The 12612-nt window shown below is 42.1% G+C and overlaps 1 protein-coding gene across 1 annotated transcript in view; it reads right to left on the bottom strand.

The window, feature by feature from the left end:
* The window catches only part of tenm4 (teneurin transmembrane protein 4), a 147722-nt gene that overhangs the window by 4738 nt on the left and 130372 nt on the right, over positions 1-12612 (bottom strand). The window contains exons 26-29 of the mRNA XM_040130790.1: positions 10171-10406; positions 5451-5747; positions 2971-4585; positions 620-762 (exon numbers count right to left, since the gene is read on the bottom strand). Of these exons, the coding sequence (XP_039986724.1) occupies positions 620-762; positions 2971-4585; positions 5451-5747; positions 10171-10406 (2291 nt within the window). The remainder of the gene's footprint in view (positions 1-619; positions 763-2970; positions 4586-5450; positions 5748-10170; positions 10407-12612) is intronic.

Below are 12612 nucleotides of genomic sequence, written 5' to 3'. Positions count from 1 at the left end.
ATTATGGCTGTTCTGTCAGATCAAAGGTCACAGATTGAGATAACCTTGTATTGTATCATTCCAAAAGCTTTGAGGCTTACTAATAGATGGCAGGACAGTTTTTATAACAACACAAACCCACTGTGTTAAGGTAGCAGCCGGGATGTCACTCAATATGAATCTGACCTTCTAATGGGTGGCATTCACTAGTCTAGGTGTAACCAAACCCATGACAACAACATTGGTCTTTTCAATAATTCAGGTGAGTTGGAGGTAACTTAAAAGGGCTGGTAAACGTGGGAATCAGATCATGTCTAATACTTCTCAGACCTTGGCTAACGGTGTAAGACTGAGATGAAATCAATGGGCAGTGGTGGAGGGAATGGAGAGTGAATTTCCCTAATGGCAGAACAATTACAAGAGCTGTTTAGCCTGACCCCATTCCCCAAGATGAGGACTATGGGCAGGGACCTGGCTCACTGGGCTGTGTTTTGGCCTGATAGCTGGCAGCTCCTCTGGGAGTCTGGCTGCATAGAGCATGTCTATTTGCTAATGATGTTGGAAAGGAGGGAGGGCAGAGGTAGAAGGAGGTGATGTTTGGTAAAGTGAAAAGTGGGATAGGTGAGAGTGACTGGGTTACCTTTGTGCTATCCCACTCCTGTGTCTTGATCTGGGTTCTGACTAACTCGTAGGATGGCTCCATGGTCTCTGTGCTCGGTTTTCGATAGCCAGGGATGACGTTGTACAACTGGAAGCCGAAGGTAACCAACCAGCTGTTCACATCTGCAGAGGAGGGATCAATTCAGTGAAATGGTGATGAACATTTACTGTTACATTAATAGAAAAAATCATTTCTGGTTGCATAGGAACCAGAAAGAACACTGAGAATTAATTTGTTCAATTTTAACAGTTGAGATTCCGCAGTCAGGTGACTGTCTCCTTGAAATTCTTCTCACTTAGTCTGAGCACTTGATTTGTCTGTTAAAGTGGACAAGCTATAATAAACACTCAAGATGGTGGCGATGTTTCATGTCCACTGCTCCAGGTGCCACACTAATGACACACAGCTGGGTCCCAGAAACGCCAAGTGACATCTGGGAGTGTCTGCTGCGCAGATAATTATATACTGTAATTTCATATCAGTTCAAAGCAGCCGAGACTTCAACACAAGATATTTTGAAGACTCAGCGGGTTCTTCTGCAATAATTTTTTTCTAACGAGATGCTTAAAAAATGGTGGAAAGTGATGTGTCTGGGATTCCAATCCACGCAATCATGATAATGTGGGGCATCTAATAGCAGCCACCAGTGCTGTGGTTGAATTTGCTGCTGCCATTCCCTGTGATAAGATGTCATTAATTCTGGAAATCACAGAGAAGGCTCCAGACATGACTGGAAGCAAAGCATGTTAAATCTGAGCCATTTGTTTCCCACCCCTTCAATGTTGTTATTAATCATTGCTGTGACACTTGGGGGGCAAGTCTGCCACAGATTGGCACTGCCACATTGTCACACCTGACAAAGCTTTTTTAAATAAGAATTTGTTTGAGGACAATGAAAGGACCCTGGTAATTTAGTGAAAGCAATGGAAATGTCAGCGCCATCAATCACAATTGAGGCAGACCCACTACAGTATATCTAACAGTCTGCTTAGCATTCTAATGCCAGTCAGCCCCTAATGGAGGACTGTGAAGCTGAACGCCTTACTGTTTGGCAGACATCTAAATGACTTTGTTGATCAGAGAGCAGCAGAAGGCTACACTGCACCTGAACAAATAGTGACTATTTTTGATGAACATGCAGAATTATATCTTCCGGTTGTGAATAAGATCAGGCTGAGGCCATTTGGTTTAACCACAGAGTATTCAGTGGATATCCTTAACAATGCTGTTTCACTTCCAGCGAAAGAGGTTGATAAAACTGGCCCTGGGTAAGGTTTCTATGGATCTATTGTGCTCTCCTTCTCCACTGGGGTGCTTTCACTGCCATTTACCTCCTCCCTACCACAAAGCAACACTGAACAATGTGATATTTCTGGGAAGGGACCTGAGTGTTCAACAACAGAGGGGGCTTTGCTGTACATCATTGTTCCCTTTGAGCACTTTCAAAATGATAGCCACTGGGCACACGCACAAGCACATTCGTATGCGCAGCAATACGCGCGCGCGCGCACACACACACACACACACACACACACACACACACACACACACACACACACACACACACACACACACACACACACACACACACACACACACACGCGCCAGAGCAGAAAAACAACCTCAATGTCCCAGTGAAGAAGCTTTTAAAAAAAAAAAAAAACCTCTCTAGCACACTTTAATTCTGGCTGTTCTTCCATTTGTGGTTGATGTTTAGAATGAAACACACCAAATTTGACATAAAAACCTGAAAAATCAGTACAGTTCACTCAACTGCAAGAAATAACAGTTTCACACAGGACTGAGGCTTAAGATATGGGGCCCTCTCCTCAACCTCCACACATGTAATTTTAGCAACATAAAAAAATGATATGCATTATTGATTGCTCTAGTAAGACTCACTTAACATTTGATAACTGCTGTTTAAAGCATATAATGTACATACAGTTGCTTAGTTGTAAAGTTGTAAACAATTCGTATAATTTGATTATTTTAGGGATGCTTCCTACACAGTTTCATTTACAGCTGTTGGAGGAATACTTCACGGAAAATCCTGCCTTTGAGTATTATAGACTCTGCGTTAGGGCTTGAAATGTGGCCTTTACAAGTTTGCAGCTTGCTGCTTTGCACAGGATGGCAACTACAGTTTGAGACATTTCCATGAACGTTTTGAAACTTACTGACGCATTTTTTTACCCCCATGACTCTGGTTTGCCATTGTAATCCAGTGTTACTACTCTGAATTGAGGCTTCCATCCTCTGCAAAAAAAGGGTTAGGTGTATTTTTTTTGGGGGGGGTCTCATTTCTGTAAAACATGATGTGAACCCACCTGTCATGTAGCACTTTATCTCCTCATTGTTGCTGAGAGGATTGTTATTCTTGAACATGTACAAGTTGAATGGCACAATGTGGTTGCTGTTGAGACGTTTCCAGATCTCATGGTCAGGTGTTGTCCAGCGACCAGCAAGGACATCATAGTCCCGTCTACCCATGTGGACCAGTCTACTGAGAGGCTCATACAGGCCTCCCTGGTAGCCGATTATGAGCTGGAAGCTGGGGTTAGTGTCAAGGTAAACCTCTCCAAACGCCGTATGGAGGACCTGCTTTATCATGAGGCCTGAGCCACTAAACACAGCCAGAGGTGTGCCTATGTTATCACAGGCCACATAAAACTCATCCCCGCTGCTTAGCTCCATGGCGAACAGGTGTCCCTGTAGGTCATAGTACAGTGAAGTGATCTCGGAGCTAGAGTGATTGTACATATGGGTAACCCGAGTGGGGCTGGATAAGTCAGCATAGAAGAACTGCAGGTGGTGGCCCATGCTGCTTCTGCTCGACACCCTCCTGCCCAAGCCATCGTAACGGTATTTGATGCTCCAGCTGCTCACTTTATTGTACACTTTGACCAGCAGGCCGGCTGAGTTGTACTCGAAGTATTCGTTCCCTCGCTGTTTGAGGAAACCGTCCTCATCCATCCTGTACTGGACATCTCCCAAGCGAGTAATTCGGTCTCTGATATCATAGCGTAGTGGCGTGAGGCGTGCACTGTTTCCAGGGCTGAGGAGATGCAAGTTGCCATTTAGGTCATAACTGTACCTCCACAGAGGCTTGTCGTTGATGGAGACTACCTGGAGTTGACCATCAGCATCATACTCATATGTGTAGCGTGTGGTGTTGGCATAAGGCCCAACTTTTAGCTCCTTGGCCACCACTCGCCCCATGTTGTCATATTGCACCATCATCCAGTACATGAGCGAGCGAAAGATCTCATATTGTACCTCCTTCACCCGGCCATAAGCATCAAAGTGCTTGGTGTGGGTCATCACGGCTGTGGTGATAATTTGATTTATGTCATAATAGATTACTCCAAATTTGCCGAACTGCTCTGTTTTACCGGAGACGTCATCATAGCGATACAGGTCGATTGGCAGTGGTGTTTCATTGATGACAGCCTGCATGCTAGTGACACGGAAACTGTTGTCGTAGACGTAATCAAATCTGGCATTGACCATGCCCTCTTCACTGAATCTGAAAATCTGCCTGTCGATCAGCGGACCAATCTGACGGTAGCGGATGGTGCAGGTAAAGCCCTCACTCTGCAGGTTGACTGTTTTCAGCATGCCTGCAACCTCGTCATAGGAGAAACCGATGCGTGTGATGTCATAGAGAATTTCGAGCAGCTTGGAAAGCTTGCCATATTTGTAGATGACTCTGCGGCCTGTGCCCAGGTAGGTGGTCTGCAGCAACTGACCGTCCTCGCTGTAGTCCTGGAGCACTGAAGCGTTACCTTCAGGGGGCCGGTAGGTGTTTCTGTAGTAGCCAATGGAGCGGGAGGTCTCTAGGGTCTGCCGTGCCACGTTGGGCATGGTCACGGAGGAGAGTCGGTCATTCTTGTCAAATTCAAAGATATACTGCCTCTGGCTGTAGAGCAGTAGTACCATGGACTGTAAAGAGAAGAGGAAACAAATACTCTTGGAGTCATTTCAATACAGTGTAAGATTCTTTGATAAATTATTTGATAAATTTGCTCTTTGCATAAACACACAGTATCACAAAATAAAACAAGATTAAAACTAAAATAGGACATTATTTAAAAATAGCCACTTTTTACTTTGTGTCTGGCGCCAGAAATTACAAGTAGAGTTGTTGAGATTCCTCCGATATTAAGATTTCCTTAAGAGACGATTTCACAAATATGCTGCTTCTTGTTTCTTATTTGTGGGATTCTTTTGATCAAAACAGTATGAGAGAACTGAATTTTTCACAACTCCGCAAATCAGAAATTTCTAATCGCGCCCCTTTTAGACCAATAAATGATGTCTTTAACTCAGTTCTAAGGTTGTCACAACAGGCTTCCAGCAATTAGTGGTTGCTGAAAACTGTTTATAGACTCTTAACAAGGTGACTGGCTGCCGTTTTCATATTACATGTCTAAGGTGGAGAATCACAACTTTTCACCTTTTTCCCCAATAATCTTGCCTTCAATTAGTGAGGAAAAGTGACATTTCACTCAGAGCTATTTCAGGTTGAACTTTGCTGTCAGACTATGGTAACAAAGTTTAATGTCTGTGGTGCACCAGACAGGTTTTAATTACATTTCTGCTGATATCTGTGCTAGAGCCTGATAATGTAGCACCGACTCTGCTGGAGTATTACAAGTTAACTTTTAACTGCAGTTTAAAGTCTCCCGTCAAGGTTCCTACACAAACACAACCCCACAATTTAACTGTACAACATGTCCCTGCTGTCTTATATTAAGTTTTTATCTTTAAACCATTTAATCATCATTTCAGCACTCACAGTTCGTACCTTTTCAAGGTATGTGTAGCTCCATGATTTACCATCAGCAAATACCTGGGAGGTGATTCTGCCATTCTGGTCATACTCCATGCGTACGGACATTGTACCTCTTTGGATACCTGCCACATGCCCTCCAGGGGAGTAGGTGACATTGACTCCATTCAGACGACTGCTTGGCGCCCAAAGAGTGGGCCTCCCAGCGTGGTCGTAGTGGATCCTCAGTGTAAACTTCCTGTGGTCATCGTACACCTTTTCTGTTCTGGTGATTCGATCAAAGTCCAAAGAGAGCAAGTTCCTGTTATGAACCTATGGGAGAAGAAGCAGAGAGTTAAGAAACATTTAATGTGACCACAGCAGTACCACCAAGAGAGAATAAACATGTTTGGAAGCTTGAAATGACCGAGAAGAATTGGTGCATTGCTCTTCTGAGGTGGGACCTGCTTTAATCACAAAGTGATTATTTTATATTCTTCTTTTCTCAGCTTTTAATTGCAGCAGAGAAGCTGTATCTCAGGACTGCAGGATCCATTGAAGTGATGAAATTATAAGAATTACCATATTTCTTTGTTTGTGTAAAAATTCAGTAGCGTCTTAGTGGGCGTACGCCTATTCATGCGCGAAACATTAGAGCCACATTGATCATTAAATTCATTTTCTGTGCTTACTGAAAAGAATTACCAGGCGCAGATGACTCTCATTTTATTTAGCCATTTCCGTAAATTGGAAAAAAGGAGGAAAAAAATCAATTCCTCTCCTGTGTAACTCAGAACATTGCTTAAATGACTTCACATTGTTTGCCTCTTTCAAATGTATGAGACTGCACACAGTGACCCTTGGCTTTACTGTGACCAGAGCAGAATAACACTGCCCTGAACAGTGTAATCATTATGGCCATGTCCAGGTCAGCACAGAGTTGAAGGCACTGTCTTGCTTTATTTAGGAGGCAGCTCCTGTGATGTAGTCAAAAAGTTCAACCCGCATCCTTACTATTATGCTTCTCAGTCAGCAGCCTCTGTATGCAGAAGCTAGAGAGGAAAAAATAAATAAATAAAATCAAGAGGAAGAAATATCCAAATCTCCATATAGAGCATTACTTGAATCACCAATTGGTAGATTTTGGAAAAAGTGGTCAAAGAGGTCTCTAAAAATTACCCCTCCGATTCTGTATTATGCCGTATTTCCTAAAATAGTGACCAAGACCTTCATTTACTTTTTTTTTTGAAGCAGGCTTGTATTAGAGCCAGGCCTTTTTTTTCTAATTCCCTCTTGTTGATAAGTATACTTGATCATATTTTAGTGTGAAGCCTCGTTTTGATCCGCTCCTGTTTGCCCAGTTTTATTACGAACTCAACGTTTTCTGTAACCGTTTCCAGTTAAGAGCCATTTAGTGTTTCAGTGGACAGAAACCTTTCATTTCTTAATAGGGCCATTACTGTGAAACACATTTGGCATACACATTATATACAACAACACAACAGGCAAGTGGAAGGAGACTGTTAAGTATTAAGGATCTATATTTTGAAAACGCCACCCAGCGCAACACCATTGTCAGTTTTAAACCTGTAAACCACCATAACATAATTTTTTAAAAAACAACCTATTAAGCATATTATATAAATATTATATTACATACACATTATATTGCTGAATTATTTAATTTATTAAAGTTGTAATGATGGAATTATTTTTAGCATTGGCATTTTTTTTTCATTTTTTTTTGACTCTTTTTTTCCCCCTTTTCCCCCCCTTTCTAGCAGGCCTTTGGGCGACTGGCCTTTTATTTGTTGGACCATTTAGAGCCGCCTTTTAATTAACTAGTTTTTTTATATGGTAAATTTTTTTAAATGAGTTTTTTTCTTGTTATTAATTTTTCTTGTTATTAATCTGCAAATGTCTTTACCTTTTGGGTGTGCTAAATACTGGCAAGAAAAAAAAAATCTTAAAGCTTAAAAAGCTCCTTAGAGCTGCTTCTGGCTCCCTTCCACACACACCAACAGAGCCAGGTCTGTTGCTTTCTTGCTTTGAAGTTTCACTTTTCACCTTTTTCACAACATTCAGTACAAGTGAAAGTCAGGACTCACTACAACCTGGGGAGAGGAGGACTAGATTACTGAGAGAGAACTTGAGGATGGGATTTAAGATTCAAAGATTCATGAGGAGAGCAGATTATGAGGCCAACACTAGGAAGACAAAGCATCTAGGCACCAAGAAGGGGCCCCACAAGACTAGCATACATTCATTATTCTCTATTTTACCTTCACTTACTGTCATAACAAGTGTCAGACTTTCCTAACAAAACTGAAATTACTACACTTTGTAGACCTAGATTCTCAAAGATAAGTGACTGGATATCAAAGTCTGAGACCCCTCCTGTTCTGTCATTTCCTGGATAGCACTGGATAGTGTATCAGACTCTTTCATGTGCAGCACAGGCCTGCCGCCTGTCCAAAAAGATTGCGTTGAGATTGCTTCCAAAAGAAAATAAGGTGAAAGAGAGAGCCAGTTCCTCATGCTGGGATCTGGTTTGCCAAAGACTCAACAGGGTGGAAAAAAACTCTTACAGCAGAGTTCCCAAGATCCCATGAGAGTGGAAACCCACTCAAGAGGAATTATTTTAAATTGGACATCGCCCCCAAAAGGAATTTTTTCAAAGAAAGCTGATGTGCAGAAAAAGAAGAGAGGCTATTACAGTTCAGTAGACCAACAATGTTACATTTTAAACTGTCCTCAACAAACATTACAGCAACATCTGATCTCTCAATCAATACCAATGACTTTTGTGTCAAGTGACAATCTCAGTCTGTCATTTTACAGGTGAAAATGCCTTTCAACAGTTCTCACGATTAATTCAACAATTACTCCTCCAATAACATTAGTTATGTTTATTCTCACATTGCAATCAAAGAAAACCAATTCTATCCTTTTATTTGCTCCCGACTTATATTTCTTTTGAACAAACAGCCCTACATTATTAGACACTATGACGATACTGAAATGCTAATACAGATATATCAGGCTTGTGTCTGTTTTTAATTCCACACTGAAGTGGGTGAAGGTTCTTGCTGCTGAGTTTTTGTGCCTCGGTAACATAAATCACGAACATTGTGGGCAGCAGGGAGGGGCGCGCCAGAGTAGCACATGTCACTGTGGAAGGGGGCAAACTGAGGACCGTCGGTGACCCGCTTACCCTAAGGACATGAATGCACAACACGAAAAGCACATACACGTGTAGTTCAACAATGTAACAAAGCTACAAAGTTTACAGTCAGATAAACAAACTGGAACACAGACAGCAACAACCCAAATACTTTTGCTTTTCTCTGCAATCGTTGCTCATTTCTGGCAGAACAAGGATTCTGTGAAGTCAGATCCACACAGTCGCCTCTCTTGCTCCTTTTCTCGTGCATCCCTCTGTTCTGTGTTTGAGACCCCCTCCCCCCCACCCCTTGTGCACTGCCACACACTCACCCAGCCACCCACGTAATATCACTTGACATGCCACTCAAGGTCGCTCAATGATTCCAGCTCTGTTCATCCCCTCTGTTCTTGCCATTAGGCTGCTCCCATTTCCTATCTCACCCCTGGGGCCATTGTCTGTAACATACATTAGAGGCTTTCACTTCCAAAGGGACGACAGGCCCATTAAATGAACAGCCAATGACAGACAAAGTGGCACCTCCCCATTAGCTGTGTCACCTCCCAGGGAATGTGGAAGACAACTTAACCAAAGTTGTCTTTTGCCTTACAAAGCCAAGAAAAACAATACAAGCAATCAATCGGGATAATTTTTTTCTGGTGCTCCCTTTGTTAATAGTAATTTCCAGTGGGTCATTCTAGATACTTCATGGTCAAACATTGGTTGTTTATCCCATTATGAAAAGGGACCTGTTGATATACTGTGTGTAACTGTGTTAGCTTGCTGAGGCCATTTACCCCGTCACATATTTCTCCAAATTTTGATTTTGACTGCAAGTATTTTACAGACTTTTCTTATCAAAGTAGAGGGAGTAAGCACAAGGTCAAATCACATTTATTTAGTCTATGTAGGTCACATTCTGACCAAAAAAAAGACATTGCGTTGGTGTGGGGAAGCTGCTACAGGTATAGGTCATAAGATCTCCTGTGATCCAAGATGTAGAGTTTGAGCAACACATCAGTGAATCTGAAGACTTATTAAATCCCAAAACATTGCACGGCAATTCATAGCTATGAGGCAAGATATTTCATCTTTGCAAAGTTACTACAATTATGATGATGATCATGATAATACTAATAATAATAGTGGTGATAATAATAATAATAATAATGATAATAATAATGTTGCATTATATTGTGGTCAAGGTTGAGCCAGGTTAATTTTTTTTCCCCAATTATCTTGCATTTTGGACCACTCTAATGGCAGAGCGGGGTCTAAAATTCAAGGTCATTTGTAAAAAAACATTAAAAATACACAAATGTTGGTCTGAATGTAGCCTTTTAACAAAGTTTCATTGAACAGGTCTGCTATCTGTTAGCTTACACCTCAGACTCACGCTGAAGAATGCAGAAGTATTTCAGTCAAGGCTAAACTGCACAATAAGTGCAATCATGATCATGTGGTAGCTGGAATTCAATGCCATTCTGAGTGAGAGAAATTGTCCTCATCCCCATCCATTCTCAAGCAGCCACCTTGTGATCCTTTGTAAGTGTGTATAAGCACGAGTAACTTTTAGCAAGGCAGCATGCTTACCCTTAATCTGCGTCCATAAACAGTGACCTGGCCACGGGCCTGCTCCTTCCTCTGCCTCCACTCCACCAGGTTCAGGCCATTGTCAATGGCCAGGGTAACGTTCCTTTTGCTGACTGTGGGGTTGACCGTGCCAGCCAGAAGGTGGGGCTCGGTGTGTAGGGACACCTCCATACCATTGGCCAGCACTAGTCGCAGCGAACCATCCAGACCAATGAAATAGCTGTTGCGAACTTGATCTGAGGATACAGAGGGAGCACAGGGGAAAATTATTATGATTAGGAGTAGAAGGAGACAAACAATCGGAGCTTCTTATAGCTGATGTAAGAGGACTAAATCTAATATTCATCTCAGCGAGACACAAACATAATGACCTAAAACGGCTGCTCAGCAAAAAGAAAGCCTTTAACAGCAGTATTTAACTGAACCCCTGCGATAATGTTGGGTCTGTGACAACAAAGATCAATAGTGAGAGGTTTAACAGCGCCAGTAAAGTAAAGTTTTACAGCTGTTGCAGCAGCCTGGAGGATATGGAGGAATGAAAACTATCAAAGATTCTAGCCTGCCTGTGGCCACAGAGAAGGCAGGGTGAAACACAAATGCACGCACATGCACACATGCACACATGCACACACACATGCACATACACACGCACGCACGCACGCACGCACACACACACACACACACACACACATTCACACTCACAAGGGATAAATCTGAGCCTGTCTGTTACTGTCCCTAGGTGACAACAGGCTGTGTTCCAGCTCCAGACCAGTGACTTATGTTTCCATTGGGTGTCTCATGTACATTCATCAGAGAATGCCTCGTTCCTGCCTCCTGTCAGTAGACTGACAGGGACCAGGATGAATATTATTCTCATTAAGAACAAAGGAAAATTAATGGCTTGTCAAACACTAAATTAATTAGTTGACTTCATTTAACAGAAAAAAAAAAAAAATCAAAACATACACTTTAATTTCCTTGTTTTGACATGTCAGGTTAAAGTGGCTGTTACGATTTCTTTATTTTGCACAGAGAACAACAACAAACACCACGGAGTTTTTAAATATCTTTTTCTTCTGCACAGAGCGCAACAGGATATGTCGTGTTGCCGGGACAAGAGAAATGGGCAGAGTAGGCGGGCTGACCTTGCACTGGCCCTTACCTCTCTCCATCATACAGACACCTCAGGGGCTGACCAAAGGCCTCCGGGCCAGACCCTACCAAAAGGAGGCCTCTGAGACGAGATGAAGTTGGAAGTACCCCCGAACTGGGAGGTTCACGCTAATGTACGCGTACAGTTCAGCAGGGGAGGGATCTGCCCTACTTTGAAATTTAAGGGGGCTGAAGTTTGCTTGAAACAAAACAAATTAGGGAACAGTACACCTGACCATCATAATAGGGCTTACCATTTTCAGTTATCAAATACAAATATAGATTTTTTTGTTGAAGTTTAAAAATACAATGAGTCTACTTAGCTAATACAATAAATAACACGGTTACAGTTAGTTACAATTTCCTGCTACTCAGTCATTAAGTTTGTTTTCCCTTATTGAGTAAGTTAGTAACTAATCTACATAGTGGCTAATATATACAAAGGGACTATGTGCAATATGTTTCCAATTATTTCACATTTGCATCTAAATCTCTATGATTTTAATTTTATTTCAACTCACCACTATATACAGTATATTTAAATTTGTCAAGTGTCTCTATGTTTGGTACTTTTACTGCATATTTGATATGTTTTTTCATCTCTTGATTAGTCTACACCTGATTGGAGTATCAACTACAATTTTGAAGACAATTACAATAAAGCTTCCTTGAATCTGTCTGCATCTTTTGCAATCTTTTATAGTTATCAGCTTCACACAACGATATTGACACAACCGACAGCCCTGACGTGTGTTGAAGCCAGCCCAGAACAGGAAACCCACACACACAACCAGATGACCAGAAAGGCATCTTGAAGGCCGTGCATTCACGTGTTATGTGATCACCTACTTGCAAGCTTACAAAGCAGACAACAGTGACTTAATTAACAGCAGAGTTCCTGGCGCCGCTCTGCTAACAAGTAGATGTCGGAGACAAGGTCACAGTATGAAGGTGACCAGTCCTTTGAGCAACGCTGAGAAACCAGAGATTGTCATCTTCTGTTTCAGACACAGTTTTTGCAGTGAGTAAGTGTAGCCAGAGGGTGGAGGACACGTTCAAATCAAAATCAAACGTTAGCAGGTGAAAGGCTGTGGGTGGGGCAGTCTTTTGAAAACTGAAGTAGGTCCAGAAAGTTCAAAGCTATCAAGAGGTAATCAATGAAGCGGTTGGTCAGGCACAAAACACGATATCAGAATGCCTAAATGTGGTGGACTGAGCCACAATATCAATTTGCCCTCTGCCTTCATCTCTCTCACTAAATTTCCTAAACCTGGACGACCTCGTATTGGC

The sequence above is a fragment of the Xiphias gladius genome, chromosome 7 (assembly GCF_016859285.1).
Source record: "Xiphias gladius isolate SHS-SW01 ecotype Sanya breed wild chromosome 7, ASM1685928v1, whole genome shotgun sequence".
Classification (NCBI taxonomy): Eukaryota; Metazoa; Chordata; class Actinopteri; order Istiophoriformes; family Xiphiidae; genus Xiphias; species Xiphias gladius.
Note: the sequence above shows the minus strand (reverse complement) of the source record. Positions and strands in the feature narration are given on the sequence as shown.